Source organism: Oncorhynchus masou, chromosome 22 (genome assembly GCF_036934945.1).
Source record: "Oncorhynchus masou masou isolate Uvic2021 chromosome 22, UVic_Omas_1.1, whole genome shotgun sequence".
Lineage (NCBI taxonomy): Eukaryota > Metazoa > Chordata > Actinopteri > Salmoniformes > Salmonidae > Oncorhynchus > Oncorhynchus masou.
This window is the reverse complement of record NC_088233.1, coordinates 38002424-38020326: the sequence shown is the minus strand read 5'-3', so window position 1 is coordinate 38020326 and position 17903 is coordinate 38002424. Positions and strand designations below refer to the sequence as shown.

General features: G+C 43.1%; 1 protein-coding gene and 1 pseudogene across 1 annotated transcript in view; one reads left to right on the top strand and one right to left on the bottom strand.

Moving 5' to 3' along the window:
- Positions 1 to 13495, top strand: part of LOC135509435 (zinc finger CCCH domain-containing protein 18-like) — a 40557-nt gene extending 27062 nt beyond the window's left edge. Inside the window, exons 15-20 of the mRNA XM_064930085.1 lie at positions 7945 to 8055; positions 9357 to 9556; positions 9685 to 9914; positions 11320 to 11419; positions 11647 to 11746; positions 12449 to 13495. Of these exons, the coding sequence (XP_064786157.1) occupies positions 7945 to 8055; positions 9357 to 9556; positions 9685 to 9914; positions 11320 to 11419; positions 11647 to 11746; positions 12449 to 12650 (943 nt within the window). The 3' untranslated portion in view covers positions 12651 to 13495. The remainder of the gene's footprint in view (positions 1 to 7944; positions 8056 to 9356; positions 9557 to 9684; positions 9915 to 11319; positions 11420 to 11646; positions 11747 to 12448) is intronic.
- A 587-nt stretch (positions 13496 to 14082) lies between these two features.
- On the bottom strand, positions 14083 to 15634 carry LOC135508829 (piggyBac transposable element-derived protein 4-like; annotated as a pseudogene).
- Positions 15635 to 17903: the final 2269 nt, after the last annotated feature.

The following is a 17903-nucleotide window of genomic DNA, read 5'->3' as shown; positions in this document are numbered from 1 at the left end:
GATGTCCCAAGTTTTGAGGGAGCGTGCAGTTGGCATGCTGACTGCAGGAACGTCCACCAGATCTGTTGCCAGAGAACATAATTTTCATTTCTCTTCCATAAGCTGTCTCCGATGTTGTTTTTGAGAATTTGGTAGTATGTCAGACCACCTGTATGGCTTCGTGTGGGTGAACGTTTTGCCGATGTCAACGTTGTGAACAGATTGCTTCATGGTGGCAGTGGGGTTATGGTATGGGCAGCCATGAACAATGAACACAATTACATTTTATCGTTGGCAATTTGAAAGCACAGAGATACTGGGATGAGATCCAACGGCCCATTGTCATCAAATCAAATTTTATTGGTCACATACACATGTTTAGCAGATGTTATTGTGGGTGTAACTATTGTAAAGTGGCTGTTCCACTGGATGTCAGAAGGTGAATTCACCAATTTGTAAGTCGCTCTGGATAAGAGCGTCTGCTAAATGACTTAAATGTAAATGTAAAATGTAACGAAATGCTTGTTCTTCTAGTTCTGACAGTGCAGCAATGTCTAACAAGTAATATCTAACAATTTCACAACATATACACTCAAATCTAAGTAAAGGAATCGAATGAATATATAAATATATGGACAAGCAATGTCAGAGCAGAATAGACTAAGATACAGAAGAATAGTATGGAATACAGTATATACAGTTGGGCAAAAAAGTATTTAGTCAGCCACCAATTGTGCAAGTTCTCCCACTTAAAAAGATGAGAGAGTCCTGTAATTTTCATCATAGGTACACTTCAACTATGACAGACAAAATGGGAGAAAAAAATCCCGAAAACCACATTGTAGGATTTTTAATGAATTTATTTGCAAATTATGGTGGAAAATAAGTATTTGGTCAATAACAAAAGTTTATCTCAATACTTTGTTATATACCCTTTGTTGGCAATGACAGAGGTCAAACGTTTTCTGTAAGTCTTGACAAGGTTTTCACACACTGTTGCTGGTATTTTGGCCCATTCCTCCATGCAGATCTCCTCTAGAGCAGTGATGTTTTGGGGCTGTTGCTGGGCAACATGGACGTTCAACTTACTCCAAAGATTTTCTATGGGGTTGAGATCTGGAGACTGGCTAGGCCATTCCAGGACCTTGAAATGCTTCTTACGAAGCCACTCCTTCGTTGCCCGGGCGGTGTGTTTGGGATCATTGTCATGCTGAAAGACCCAGCCACGTTTCATCTTCAATGCCCTTGCTGATGGAAGGAGGTTTTCACTCAAAATCTCACGATACATGGCCCCATTCATTCTTTCCTTTACACGAATCAGTCGTCCTGGTCCCTTTGCAGAAAAACAGCCCCAAAGCATGATGTTTCCACCCCCATGCTTCACAGTAGGTATGGTGTTCTTTGGATGCAACTCAGCATTCTTTGTCCTCCAAACACGACGAGTTGAGTTTTTACCAAAAAGTTATATTTTGGTTTCATCTGACCATATGACATTCTCCCAATCTTCTTCTGGATCATCCAAATGCTCTCTAGCAAACTTCAGATGGGCCTGGACATGTACTGGCTTAAGCAGGGGACACGTCTGGCACTGCAGGATTTGAGTCCCTGGCGGCGTAGTGTGTTACTGATGGTAGGCTTTGTTACTTTGGTCCCAGCTCTCTGCAGGTCATTCACTAGGTCCCCCTGTGTGGTTCTGGGATTTTTGCTCACCGTTCTTGTGATCATTTTGACCCCACGGGGTGAGATCTTGCGTGGAGCCCCAGATCGAGGGAGATTATCAGTGGTCTTGTATGTCTTCCATTTCCTAATAATTGCTCCCACAGTTGATTTCTTCAAACCAAGCTGCTTACCTATTGCAGATTCAGTCTTCCCAGCCTGGTGCAGGTCTACAATTTTGTTTCTGGTGTCCTTTGACAGCTCTTTGGTCTTGGCCATAGTGGAGTTTGGAGTGTGACTGTTTGAGGTTGTGGACAGGTGTCTTTTATACTGATAACAAGTTCAAACAGGTGCCATTAATACAGGTAACGAGTGGATGACAGAGGAGCCTCTTAAAGAAGAAGTTACAGGTCTGTGAGAGCCAGAAATCTTGCTTGTTTGTAGATGACCAAATACTTATTTTCCACCATAATTTGCAAATAAATTCATTAAAAAACCTAGAATGTGATTTTCAGAAAAAAACATTCTCATTTTGTCTGTCATAGTTGAAGTGTACCTATGATGAAAATTACAGGCCTCTCTCATCTTTTTAAGTGGGAGAACTTGCACAATTGGTGGCTGACTAAATACTTTTTTCGCCCCACTGTACATATGAGATGAGTGCAAGATATGTAAACATTATTAAAGTGGCCAATGATTTGAAGTCTGTGTATATAGGCAGCAGCCTCTCTGGTAGTGATGGCAATTTAACAGTCTAATAGCCTTGAGATAGAGTTTTTCAGTCTCTCGTTTTGATGCACCTGTACTGACCTTGCCTTCTGCATGATAGTGGGGTGAACAGGCAGTGGCTCGGGTGGTTGTTGTCCTTGATTTTCTTTTTGGACTTCCTGTGACATTGGGTGCTGTAGGTGTCCTGGAGTGCAGGTAGTTTTCCCTCGTTGATGCCTTCTTCACCCACTGTCTGTGGGTGGACCATTTCAGTTTGTCAGTAATGTGTATGCCGAGGAACTTAAAACTTTCCCCCTTCTCCACTGCTGCCCCATCGATGTGGATAGGGGGGTGCTCCCACTGCTGTTTCTTAAAGTGCCATTCATCTGCCGCTATCACCTAATGTTTCAGCATTATAATGCATGGCCCCATTTCTTGAGGATCTGTACAATATTCCTGGAAGCTGAACATGTCCCAATTCTTCCACGGCCTGCATACTCACCAGACATATCACCCATTGAGCATGTTTGGGGTGCTCTGGATCAACGTGTACAACAGCGTGTTCCAGTTCCTGTCAATATCCAGCAACTTTGCGCAGTCATTGAAAAGGAGTGGGACAACTTTCCACAGGCCACAATCAACAGCCTAATCAACTCTATGCGAAGGAGATCACGCTGCATAAGGCAAATGGTGGTCAAAACAGATACCGACTGGTTTTCTGGTATCTGTATTCCCAGTTGCGGAATCAATAGATTAGGGCCTAATGAATAATTTCCTTAAATGAACTGTAAATCAGTTAAGTCTTTGAAATGGTTGCATGTTGCGTTTATATTTCTGTTCAGTATAATAGCTTATTGGTAGTGAACTCCGTTGCTGCTCCACTAGCTAGAGACTTCACTGGGTCTCATTTTGATCTTTTGCAAATCAAGTTGTTTTCATTATTTTCAGGCTGTATTTCACAGGTAGGCCTAATACCAGGCATATTTGTGTGGGTGTGTTTTATTTTTATTGAACTTGCATGACCGGTATCCCTCAGCTCACAAAGACACTTTGTATGGTAGCTAGATTGGCATCAGGAGGGGCCTTTTCCGTGAGCATTGCTGTGTGTTGGTGGAAGAGCTATCCTCTGTCTGAGGGTCAGGTGACACTATGGCTGGGCCTTCATCAGAAATAACCTAGGTCTGGTGCTGTGCTGTAGAAGGGAAGGAAAGCACAGCGTGGGGGCAAGCCACTAGCTTTGGTTTCTCTGCCTGCCTTGGTAGAATACACTAGGCTCACTCTATGTGTGTGGCGTGGTGTTCCCTGTGGAAAACGTCATGTAAAATGTTTTGTCCAGTGGTCCTGCAGCTCTAAAGACACATTGTCCTCCCATGTAAAATGACTTGACCACACTTTTTATGTTAGTCATTTTGTTCAGCAATGATTCATAGTTAATAGGGTGACAGTTTTATACTTTTGCTTGACTCCTATTTCGTGGAACATGATCCATTACTTAAATTCATACCATGCATACATTTTGAATAGGCTACTGTATGAATGCTTTTCTTTGATCTCCACTTTTAGTGGTTTATAATATTGAAAGGATGGGAAAAGTAGTTAAGTACAAATATTTGTGCTTTTATGTTAATTTCATTTACATAGAGTGCTTTGGAACTGATCACCAACCTCCATGTACAGTCGTGGCCAAAAGTTTTGAGAATGACACAAATATTAATTTACACAAAGTTGCTTCAATGTCTTTAGATATTTTTGTCAGGTATTACTATAGAATACTGAAGTATAATTACAAGCATTTCGTAAGTGCCAAAGGCTTTTATTGACAATTACATGAAGTTGATGCAAAGAGTCAAGATTTGCAGTGTTGACCCATCTTTTTCAAGACCTCTGCAATCCACCCTGGCATGCTGTCAATTAACATCTGGGCCACATCCTGACTGATGGCAGCCCATTCTTGCATAGTCCATGCTTGAAGTTTGTCAGAATTTGTGGGGTTTTGTTTGTCCACCTGCCTCTGGAGGATTGACCACAAGTTCTCACTCAATGGGATTAAGGTCTGGGGAGTTTCCTGGCCATAGACCCAAAATATCTGTGTTTTGTTCCCTGAGCCACTTAGTTATCACTTTTGCCCTATGGCAAGGAGCTCCATAATGCCGGTAAGGGCATTGTTCGTCACCAAACTGTTCCTGGATGGTTGGAAGAAGTTGCTCTTGGAGGATGTGTTGGTACCATTCTTTATTCATGGCTGTGTTTTTAGGCAAATTTGTGAGTGAGCACACTGCCTTGGCTGAGAAGCAACCCCACACATGAATGGTCTCAAGATGCTTTACTGTTGGCATGACACAGGACTGATGGTAGTGCTCACCTTGTCTTCTCCGGACAAGTTTTTTTCCGGATACCCCAAACAATCGGGAAGGGGATTCATCAGAGAGAATGACTTTACCCCAGTCCTCAGCAGTTCAATCCCTGTACCTTTTGCAGAATATCTGTCTGTCCCTGATGTTTTTCCTGGAGAGAAGTGACTTCTTTGCAGCCCTTCTTGACACCAGGCCATCCTCCAAAAGTCTTTGCCTCACTGTGCATGCAGATGCACTCACACCTGCCTGCTGCCATTCCTGAGCAAGCTCTGTACTGGTGGTTCCCCGATCCCGCAGCTGAATCAACTTTGGGAGACGGTCCTGGCGCTTGCTGGACTTTCTTGGGTGCCCTGAAGCATTCTTCACAATAATTGAACTACTCTCCTTGAAGTTCTTGATGATTCAATAAAAAAATGGTTGATTTAGGTGCAATTTTTCTGGCAGCAATTTCCTTGCCTGTGAAGCCCTTTTTGTGCAACGCAATGATGACGGCACGTGTTTCCTTGTAGGTAACCATGGTTGACAGAGGAAGAACAATGATTCCAAGCACCACCCTCCTTTTGAAGCTTCCAGTCTGTTATTTGAACTCAAGCACCATGACAGAGTGATCTCCAGCCGTGTCCTCATCAACACTCACACCTGTGTTATCGAGAGAATCACTGACATGATGTCAGCTGGTCCTTTAGTGGCAGGGCTGCAATGCAGTGGAAATGTTTTTGGGGGATTCAGTTCATTTGCATGGCAAAGAGGGACTTTGCAATGAATTGCAATTCATCTGATCACTCTTCATAACATTCTGGAGTATATGCAAATTGCCATCATACACACTGAGGCAGCAGACTTTGAAAATTAATATTTGTTTCATTCTCAAAACTTTTGGCTACGACTATACATGGTTACTTGGCACAAGAACAGGCAAATCATATTGAATTGGTCACATATACATATTTAGCAGATGTTATTGCGGGTGTAGCGTAATGCTTGTGTTCCTAGCTCCGACAGTGCAGTAATATCTAATAATTCACAACAATACACACAAATCTAAAGTAAAAGAATGGAGTTAAGAAATATATAAATATTAGGACAAGCGATGTCTGAGTGGCATTGACTAAAATACAGTAGAGTAGAATACAGTATATACATTTGAGATGAGTAAAGTATGTAAACATTATAAAAGTGGTCAGTGATCCCTTGTCTATGTATATAGGGCAGAAGCCTCTAAGGTGCAGGGTCGAGTAACTGGGTGGTAATGGGCTGGGGATGGCTATTTAACAGTCTAATGGCCTTGAAATAGAAGCTGTTTTTCAGTCTCTCGGTCCCAGCTTTGATGTACCTGTACTGACCACCTCTTCTGGATGGTAACGAGGTGAAGATGAATTTCTTCAGTTTCCTGAGGTTGAAGAGACGCTGTTGCGCTTTCTTCACCACACTGTCTATGTGGGTGGACCATTTCAGATCGTCAGTGATATGTACGCAGAGGAACTTGAAGCTTTTCACCTTCTCCACTGCGGTCCCGTTGATGTGTATAGGGGCATGCTGTCTCTGGTGTCTGGAGTACAGGAGGGGGCTGTGCATGTACCCTGTGTTGAGGATCAGCGAAGTGGCGTTGTTGTTTCCTATCTTCACCACCCGGGGGTGGACCGTCAGGAAGTCCAGGACCCAGTTGCACAGAGATAGGCTCCGAGCTTAATGATGAGCATGGAGGGTACTATGGTGTTGAAGGCTGAGCTATAGTCAATGAACAGTATTCTTACATAGGTATTCCGCTTGTCCATATGGGGCAGGGCAGTGTGTAGCGTGATAGCGATTGCATCGTCTGTGGATCTATTGGGACGGTAAGCAAATTGAAGTGGGTCTAGTGTGGCAGGTAAGGTAGAGGTGATATGATCCTTGACTAGTCTCTCAAAGCACTTCATGATGACAGAAGTGAGTGCTACGGGGCAATAGTCATTTAGTTCAGTTACCTTTTGCTTTCTTGGGTACAGTGGTGGACATCTTGAAGCAAGTGGAGACAGCAGACTGGGATAGGGAGAGATTGAATATCTCTAAACACTCCAGCCAGCCGGTCTGCGCATGCTCTGAGGCCGCGGAAGTAGGAAGTACAGTAATATAATTGATTGATTGCACAGATCTCATGTGGTATCAGAATAGCTTCAATGGAACTATTCACGTAGTGCAGATTGTAATCCACAACCTCGTTTAACAAAATATTATATGTTGCTTAGTTTTGCAAGTGGAGTAGGACAGCTTGTTAATAAGATGAGTAGGACTTGAAGACATGCTGTTGTACACTTTCTTGGGTTTTCCTCTCGGGTGAACTTGTATTGTCAGTCAGTTTATGTTAGTGTTTCTTCTATATTTACAAAACAAATCTGCCGGGATGCGCTTTTAAAGGGATGTAGTGAGATTTTGGCTATTAAATCATGAACTCATGGATACCATTTGTCTCTGTGTGCAGTTAGAAGGAAGTCGCTAACGAGCGTTAGCACTGTTTCTAACTGTTTCTAACAGCTAGCTATGCTAGACTCAAGTCATTGCGCTAACACTAACTTCGAACTGCACGCAGAGCCATGCAAAAATCTCACATTATCCCTTTAAGATCAGTGGTAAGTTACAATGTATATAAGTAAACCGAGAGCAGTGGTGCGAATGAGCGCCTGGATTGCACAGCCACCGCCTGCTCCTCATAATCTCCCTACAGTGAAGAGGCGCCCATCAGTCCTATTTCAGTTGGTGGCAATATAATTAAATGTTCATGCATTTTGGAGTAGAATGTCCTTTTAAAAAGTCACCAGAAGTGGCCTTCTCACAGTCATTCTACAACAACACTCCTGCTCTGACTAAAATCTTCCATCATATGGGGCGGCAGGGTAGCCTAGTGGTTAGAGCGTTGGACTAGCAACTGCAAGGTTGTGAGTTCAAACCCCCGAGCTGACAAGGTACAAATCTGTTTATCTGCCCCTGAACAGGCAGTTAACCCACTGTTCCCAGGCCGTCATTGAAAATAAGAATGTGTTCTTAACTGACTTGCCTGGTTAAATAAAGGTAAAATAAAAAATTAAAAAAATAAATGTGATACCCCAATCCTCCTCTGCAGGGACAGTAGTTTGTTTTCTATTATATGAATATGACCTATAAACCCTTGCCAAGTATGCAATGGGACTGATGCGTTTTTACAGTTATGTACAATCTGCTATTAAAAGTATGCTGATCTTTCCTCTCCTGTCTTTCTATTCACCTGCTCCAGGCAGACGGTCAGTGGCAGTGTGAGTGGCAGTAGTTACTCTGGCTCCAGCTCTCGCTCAAGATCCCATTCCTCCTCTGCAACCATCTCACCTTCCGGGTCCAAGAAGTCCAGGTAGAAATAACAGATCCTACTTCCACTACTGGGTAAATGCGGTGGTGGAAAAGTACCCAAGTGTCATACTTGAGTAAAAGTAAAGATGCCTTAATAGAAGTAAAAGTGAAAGTCACCCACTAAAATACTACTTGAGTAAAAGTCTAAAAGTAATTGCTAAAATATACTTAAGTAAAATATACTCAAATTCCTTATATTGGGAATTGGGCGGCAGGTAGCCTAGTGGTTAGAACGTTGGGCCAGGTTGCTGGATCGAATCCCTGAGCTGACAAGGTCAAAATCTGTTGTTCTGCCACAGAACAAGGCAGTTAGCCCACTGTTCCCCGGTAGGCCGTCATTGTAAATAAGAATTTGTTCTTAACTGACTTGCCTAGTTAAATAAAGGTAAAACAAAATGTATATTAAGCAAACCAGATGGCACCATTATTATTAAATTATGGATAGCCAGGGGCACACCAACACTCAATCATAATTTACAAACGAAGCAAGTGTGTGAATTAGACCATTTTCCTGTCTTTGCTAATCATTCAAAATGTAACGAGTACTTTTGGGTGTCGGGAAAATGAAAAAATAACATTTTCTTTAGGAATGTGTTAATGTAAAAGTTGTCAACTTTAAATAGTCAAGTACAGATACCAAAAAAAACTACTTAAGTAGTACTTTCAAGTATTTTTACTTAAGTACTTTACACCTTAGTATAAATGAGCATTGCACTGGTTTACACACAAATACAGAATAAACTACAACATCATGTCTGAGGAAGTGATGCTGAACGCGTATTCCTTCGCCCACAGCTTAATTATTAGGATATTGGTAATCCTCCAAATCGACAAGATGTGGATATGATTGTTACTTGGTTTCTTTTCATACCACACTGAACAAACTACATATAGAAAGCCAGATATGATTGCTTTAAAAGCTGGCAATTATGGTGTTTAGTAAAGCACTTTGAAATGGACATGTATTGAATCCTTTCTCTCTTCTTGCTATGTATCCACTGGTCAACTTTGTAGAAAATCCAGGTACTACGTCAATTTTATCAGCCTTTTTCCCCCCTGTACATCTGCTTGTCTTCATTCCTATTAACTGTAATTCATCTGTTTGATTGATTTCTTCTCCATGTTGCCCCACCATTCACTCATTTGTTACCCTCTGTACGTGTGTGTTGTATTCAACTTTTTTCTCACTCTAAAATATCTATATTTTTACTGTAATGTATGAGTTAAACTACGTGTAAACAATGTGTTTTTGTGGCGCAGCACTGAGTCTCTTTCCCTGTGTTCTGCGTGGTCTCTGTGCAGGTCTCTGAGTGTGAGCAGTGTGTCTAGCGTGTCCTCGGCCTCCAGCAGCAGCTCTGTGAGGAGCGCTGACTCAGATGACATGTACGCCGACCTGGCCAGCCCTGTGTCGTCAGCCAGCTCCCGCTCCCCAACCCCAGGACACCCCCATGCCCGCAAGGAGAGGGGCCCCCCACGGGACAGGGGCCCCAACAAGGACAAAGGTAGTGGTCAGGGTTTTGTTATAGACTCTTGACTCACTCTGTATTGTGTTTAGGTTGGTGTGACACAGCTATAACAGAATCGCAGCATTTATTGGTTGTTGGTGACATACGTAGTGCTCTCCACACAGGGAAGCCCACTAAGAAAGATGAGCCCCATCCTCCCAGGGAGGACCGGAGGAAGATGGATCCCTCAGGCCTCCCTCCCAGAAACACTCACGGTCCCATGCCCAGGTCTGGGCCTGGCAGCAGGGGCCATGGTCCTGGCGGCCACCCCATGCACCCGCCGCACGGACCTCCCATGGGTCCCCCTGGAGGTTACGGCCAGCACAAAGACATCAAACTCACGCTCCTCAACAAGGTGACTAGTACTGGATTACTGTTGGAAGTCCCCAACCCGGGTAGACTACAAGTGATGAGTCTTTGAAGTTCTCTGAAGAGTATGTAGACATGAGTTATACTAATATCACACCCTGTGACACTGATGTCATTACAGGGTTTTGACTTTGGGGAAGGACAGTCAGTGTCTGACTTCCTCATACTCGTGTGATGTTATCAGTGAGACTGAATAAGTAGATATATTATTATCAAGCCTCTGTATACAATACTTTTGTTTTCGCTAACATTTACTCTCCCCATCCCGGATCCGGGATCGTGAATAAAGCCTAAGGCTCATTAGCATAACGCAACGTTAACGATTTCTGAAAATCGCAAATAAAATGAAAATAATGCGCCTGCTCTCAAGCTTAGCCTTTTCTTAACAACACTGTCATCTCAGATTTTCAAAATATGCTTTTGAACCATAGCAAATCAATCATTTGTGTAAGAGTATTGCAAGCTAGCTTAGCATTTTGCGTAGCATTTAGCACGCAACATTTTCACAAAAACCAGATAACCAAATAAATAAAATAATTTACCTTTGAATGGATGTTTTCAATGAGGAGACTCTCAGTTACATAGCAAATGTTCAGTTTTTCCTGAAAGAATCTTTGTGTAGGAGAAATCGCTCAGTTTTGTACATCACATTTGGCTACCGAAACGAACCGAAAATTCAGTCACCAAAACGTCAAACTTTTTCCGAATTAACTCCATAATATCGACCGAAACATGGCAAGCGTTGTTTAGAATCAATCCTCAAGGTGTTTTTTCACATATCTCTTCATTGATATGCAGTTCGTGGAAGCCTGCTTTCCCCTCAGAATCGCATGGAAAAATACCAGCAGCTGAAAATGACGCAGGACACCGGGCGGACACCTGGAAAATGTAGTCTCTTATGGTCAATCTTCCAATGATATGCCCTACAAATACATCACAATGCTGCAGACACCTTGGGGAAACGACAGAAAGGGCAGGCTCATTCCTCTCGCATTCACAGCCATATAAGGAGACAATGGAAAACAGAGCCTCAAAAATCCTGCTGATTTCCTGGTTGCCGTTTCATCTTGGTTTTGCCTGTAGCTCCCGTTCTAGGGCACCCACAGACAATATCTTTGCAGTTCTGGAAAATTCAGAGTGTTTTCGTTCCAAAGCTATCAATTATATGCATAGTCGAGCATCTTTTTGTGACAAAATATCTTGTTTAAAACGGGAACGTTTTTCATCCAAAAATGAAATTGCGCCCCCAGAGTTTCAAGAGTTAACTGAAAAACAAACATTATTTGAAAACCACCATTTAAGATGTGATTTGATCTCAATTTAATGTACTCCATTTTGCATTTGGTGCTTATTGAATGTCTGACGAACCATGGCTTTCTCTCACTCTGTAGCAGCAGGCAGAGCGGGGTAACAGGAAGCGATACATGCCTTCAGACAAGGACAGGCCGACCTCTCCCCTCAGCAAGAGGATAGCAATGTCTCCTGAGAGAGGTGAGGGCCTCAAACTGTCCAGAAAAGTCAGGGATGAATGTGTTCTTTCCAAGGAAATCACACACACACACAGACACACACACACACACACACAAATATGTGGTTCAGCTAACCCAAATGTGGAAATCCAACACCAGAGAAACCTCACAATAGGCTGCATTCTCTATGATCTGTCCACACGTCCCTGTTGTATTGTTGGTAATCAACTTCCCCTCAATGTCCTGCAGGTCGTGGTGACAGGAGGATGCCTGGACGGCCCCCACTCTCTCCTAGAATGGACCGGCCCAGAGGCCAGGGCCCTCGTCCCATGCCCCCACCGGGAGAAAGGTAGGTGCCCTCTGCTGCATCTCACCCCAGATCACACACACGACCCCAACCTGCCACCTCTTTGTTGGTGCTGCCCTTCTCCACTGCAGTAGTGATGTCATTTTAAGATTTTAGAGCAACCACAAGCCTTTGTTTTGAATGTGGATCAAGTCACGAAAGTGGAATCCCAGAAGTATATGATATTTAAGCAATAAGGCCCGAGGGGGTGTGGTATATGGCATATATACCACGGCTAAGGGATATTCTTATGCATGACACAGCGTGCCTGGACACAGACCTTACCCGTGGTATATTGGCCATAAACCACAAACCCCAGAGGTGCCTTATTGCTAATATAAACTGTTTACCCACGTAATTGAATGTTTTGTCATAGAAATGGTCTGATTTGACAAATCAATACTTGTTTTATGTTCGTGTAGGGAGGGCAACAGTGAACCTGACACAATGCTGTAAAGCTAAAGAGACTTCCTTAGTTGGAAATCTAGTGGCCAATCAGCATTCAGGCCTCGAACCACCCAGTTTATAAACACCAATAATACACAGGGCATGTGACCATGGTGCCACACCATGTAGAAAACTCACACAATGTGAGCCAAATCTACAGGTATCGTCCTTACCCTGGTAGATGTATCCTCATGATAACCCTTGTAAATTGTCATAGGCATGTGGCTCTAAACCCAACCTTGTTATTTCCCTGTTTAGAAAACGTCCTTTGTCCCCACCACCCAAGTCGTCTGGGAAAGGTCCAGGGGGGTTGTCATCGGGCTCAGGCAAGCAGCCCCCAGGCGGCCCGGGCTCAGGCAAGCCTAGCAGCACACTGTCCCGCCGTGAGGAGCTGCTGAAACAGCTCAAAGCTGTGGAGGACGCCATTGCCCGCAAGAGGGCCAAAATCCCTGGGAAATAACCCTCACCCTGCTCTGCCCAAGTCACCCAGGCAACTACAAGCATCAAGGGACATAAAATCACCAATCCCATTCATGACGCCTAGCGTTCTCTGGAGATTTTAAAAAGGTTTCTGTCCCAAAATGTAAAGGCTATTGTGTAATTGTTCCTCGACAAAATGGCCACCAAAACATTTTTGCTTGTTTGCCCTCAGAGAGAGGTTGTCTTGATGATTTTACAGTACTGAAGAAATTTAGTAGCAGGGTGTCATTGTTGCTCTCTCTTGTCTGTTTAATAAGAAAGGAGAATATTGACATTGTCTCAATGATAAGGTGAATTTATATACTTTTGATCCACTCTCTCGGTCTGCCCCTTTTACTGTCTCATATCTCTCATGTCTTATTTTTATCGATTTTTTTGTTGTTATTTTGGGGTTGGAGTTAGTCTTGCCCTGTTCGATTCTAAAAATCCTGGAAACCGCTTCTCGGCTCCCATCTGGTTCTCTGTACAAACATTTAGCTTCTGTATTCATTCAGACTGAGAAACATTGAACACGCTCAAAGGACCTCTTGTTCATGGTGGTCACATCTTAACCAATTACTTTTCCTCTTCTAGGTCTGTGCATTGTGTTATCTTACAGTGTGTATTTTACATACTGTTTTCAATCATAGTGAGCATATGACAAGCACCCCTTTTTTTCTCAAGTGTATGATTATAGAGAACAAATTGACAAATTGCTTTTTTTTCTCCAGCTTTTCTCAAGTGATAAACTGTTTTATTTGTCCCACATTTTTAGTTGACACAGGAGTGTATGTTTGTGCTTTTGTGACAAAAGGCTTCTAAATAAACTATTTTGATAAAGCAAAACCATCTGAGCCAATTCCTTCTCTCCACACCCTCACTCTGCTACGTTTCCACGATCATACATGACTTTGATGAATCAATTCTTCAATTGCTTGTTTCATATTGTTTCTCACAAGAGATGGAGCTTCATGTACTGCATGTTAACATACATTTTCACTACCAAATATAATTAAAACACCTTGACTATCTCATCATGATTACTGCAGATTGTATGCATGTCAATGGGCAGGACACAATTTGGTGCTTTCAATGGTGGGAAAAGGACATCACGTAAGCATTCTGCTTCGCAATTAACTTTTTTTGCCCCTACTAGCACTGACTTTAATAATGACTGAGATTTGTGGTTGTCCCACCTAGCTATCTTACCCCTCAAGTTGTCCTCATATTCTGTATACACCCCGGGTCAAACTGGCCCGCCTTGACTAAATCCCCAATGAGCACATGTGTGACAGTATGCATGTGCACAGCCTTTGCAGAATTTTTTCTTACACCTTCAGCACACAGTATGCGTTTTAGAGTCCTTTGGTGGGCAGATCTGACACCTCTTACTTGCCCCAGCTGGGGCAGTGGCTAGTCGCTCCTCAAGTTGATCATGAGAGCTGGCCCTCTGAACAGCTTTCACAACTGCTGCAGATGCGTCTGCGGGGGAGACGCTCCCTTCTTTCGATGAATGGAGTTACAAGTGCCTTTCCCAGCTGCTCCATGAACACCCTCTTCTTGTTGCGCTTACGAGTTATCCAGCTGGAGTTGTTCTCTCTCCATATCACAAAGGTATTGTAGGAGGAAACATCAATGATGTTGTGGAAGATGACCAGGGGCCAGCGGGCAGTCATCCTTCTGCAGCTGTACGTTCCAATCACCTTATTTAGGTGGTCCACACCTCCTTTGTTGCAGTTGTAGTCTAGGATCATGGCTGGCTTCCTGTCCTGGCGATGGCTAATTTCAGCCTCTGTGTGCAGTGTGCTCAGAAGTAACACATTCTTGTTTTTCTTTGGGAGGTAGGAAACTAGAGTGGTGGTGGGCGTGAAGGCAAACCTTGATGAGAAGACCTCTCTGTCCTTTGACGCAAGCAGTGCAGGTGGGATCTCAGGCTTGTTCTTTCGAACTGTACCAACCATGGTGATGTTCCTCTTCAGGAGCTGCCGTCCGTGTTCATAAGAGGTGAAGAAATTCTCGCATGTGACATTGTGCCCCCTCAGTCCCTCTGTCACATCAAGCACAGCCCGCATCCCCTGGTTCTTCTCTGGGCCTCCACTGGTCGGCTTCCCGGTGTAGACTTGCATCTTCCAAGCGTAGCTGGATTTGGCGTCGCAGGCCACCCATGATTTTATGCCATATTTTGCTGGCTTGCTGGGCATGTACTGCCGGAAAGGACAACGTCCTTTGGCAAGAAGAGGTTGGCATCGTGGGTAATTATTAGTATCGGTGTCACACAGAAACAGTCACGGACGTCAGTAGTGAAAATCACTTTATTGTATATATATATATATATATATAATTTGATATTTATTTATAAAGCCCTTCTTACATCAGCTGATATCTCAAAGTGATGTACAGAAACACAGCCTAAAACCCCAAACAGCAAGCAATGCAAGTGTAGAAGCACGGTGGCTAGGAAAACTCCCTAGAAAGGACAGAACCGAGGAAGAAACCTATATACACTACCTCTGAATGTAACCAGTTGCTCATCCACTGTCACGTCAGGCCCTGGGTTGTAGAGGACTGGCAGCCGCTCCCAGACCTCTCTTATGGCTGCCAGTTTGTTTGTCGCACGTCTTACAGGTCTTGACTCACGGTCATCAAATCGTAGCAGTCTTGAGTAAGTGTGAAAGAGTTTGAGTGGCATGGTGGCACGGAAAATCGCCCTTCCACTCTGCATCCCATAGACTAGCTGCAGCCTCACCTCGGGACCTGTATACACCTGCTAAGATTAGCAGCCCTATGTAGGCATGCAGGTCAGTCATCAATCCCTTTCCAGCTGTCTCCATATTTTCGAAACCCCTCCAGATTTGTCATGTCCAGGATGATTTTTTCTATTGCCTGTGTGATGAACAGGTAGAATGTCGAGGCCATGTCATGGGCATGGGAAATGGCATACATTGTGGGTCCTGGGGTAATCTCCAGGCCTTTATGCTCCGCCATCCTGCCCTGGTAGTGATTTGCTACTGGGGACCATTTGATTTTGCTTTTTTTGACAGGAAAGTCTCTCTTTTAGCTTGAGGGAGTTCTTCTTCCTCTTCTTCTGAAGATGATGCATTGTGCTCTGGGTTGTATTCCTCCCCATCTTCATCTTCTGACACATCCTTCACTTCCTCTTCAGAATCAGAGTAGTCTTGCTGGACATTTGAAAAAATCTGTTCTAGAACCTGTTCAGCAGTGAAACACACTGTCATTGTTTCAGCACCTTGGACAAGACCACATGTCGGGACATGTACGGACGGACTTGTCTGGACATGTACGGACATGTACCCATGACAATATTAGTATCTGTTGTTTCCTACAGCTTTCATGGATGCATGAAGAAAGGCAACATTTCACTTTTCTACTACTGGGTTCAGTCTAGGACAAGTTATCAAATTTCAAGTTGCATAATAACATGGAGGTGATTGTTTTCACTGCTGTAGTGTCGGGTCAAAATGGGAGGGTCAACACTGTGTGGGTTCGAAATGACCCGAGAACAACACAGTGTCGGGTTGGGTCAAAATGACCCAAGGACAGCGGGAGGGTCAACACTGTGTGGGGTCAAAATGACCAGAGGACAGCGTGAGGGTTAAGATTAAATGTGTTTCCATGTGTTTGACATGTCATGATAATTTACTGAAAGTTAGTAAGGTGGAAATGTGAGCCCACCTGAACTGGTCAATGGTGCAAATCTACTGATTTAACATTTTATTATTGGAAAGTGAAACAGACATTGGAAAGTTCAAGGTACCAGCATTGGAAAGTTCCATTGTACAAGTCTATTGATTTAATAAGTTTGCTCTTTGGGGCAGGGATTTGATCATTGGAAAGTTCATGGTACTTGCCCTTATTGGGCTAGACTCATCTTTTCACCGAGCCTTTTCAAAGTGGCAGATTTGTATCTCTTAGACATGTTACTCAGTGGCAGATTGATAGTCTAGGGTCAGTTCCATCATGACCAGAATGTATTAGGAGAAACACACTAGTAGTTTATCTGCATGACAGCTCATTAGCTTGCAGATGGAGGGAACTTCTACTTTATCACAAAGAAAACTACCTATTTATAATGAAGCATGTTGACTTCTGACAGTTTGCTGTACCATGTGGAGTCCTTTCCAGATTTCTCTTTGCCTATGTGTTGGCTTGATGGTGAGAATACCTGGCATTTTGACAATCTCACCTGATAGTTTATTACAATGTACTGATAAGGCATTATTGTATGCCTATCTCTCACTGCGGCATGTGGCATCGACTTGCTCAGTGTGAACTGCATTCTTGGTTAAGGGCTTGTAACTAAGCATTTTACGGTTGTATTCTGCGCATGGGGCGGCAGGGTAGCCTAGTGGTTAGAGCGTTGGACTAGTAACCAGAAGGTTGAGAGTTCAAACCCCTGAGCTGACAAGGTACAAATCTGTCGTTCTGCCCCTGAACAGGCAGTTAACCCACCGTTCTGAGGCCGTCATTGAAAATAAGAATGTGTTCTTAACTGACCTGCCTGGTTAAATAAAGGTAAAATAAAAAAATAAAATGTGACAAATACAACTTGATTTGATGGTAATGAAGGAAAAGGATCAGATGGTTTTGCTTTATCAAAATAGATTATTTAGAAGCCTTTTGTCACAAAAGCACAAACATACACTCCTGTGTCAACTAAAAATGTGGGACAAATAAAACAGTTTATCACTTGAGAAGAGCTGGAGGAAAAAAAGCAATACTTCACATCAATGTTAATTTGTTCTCTATAATCACACACTTGAAAGAAAAAAATAACCCGTTGAAGTGGCCGTCCTGATGAAAACCATTGATTGCATCAGAATGGGAAGACCCAGGTTGCAGGAGAAAGTTGTGGTCTTGTGGGAAGGCTGATGAGGTTTCCTAGTGAAGCAGCTAAATATACTGTAATGAGAATGTAAGCATCATGCTCTGATGAACAAAGCAAAATCATCAGCAAAGCAAAAGCCCATTGGTCTAACAACTAAATTAACCATAATATAAGAACATTATAATTGAATACATTATGTTACATTTATTATTAGTAGAAAACTGTGAAAAGGTGTAGTAGGATAAGCCACAATTCGGCTACATTTATAGATGGATGCAGATCTAATCAGTTTTAGCATTGTATTTATTAATGAACAGTTTTGTTACATTTCTTCATAATTCCTAGCTTCTGTCTTGACTGAGAACATATCAGTAAGATTACTGTCAGTCATAAATGACTAGGGGATGC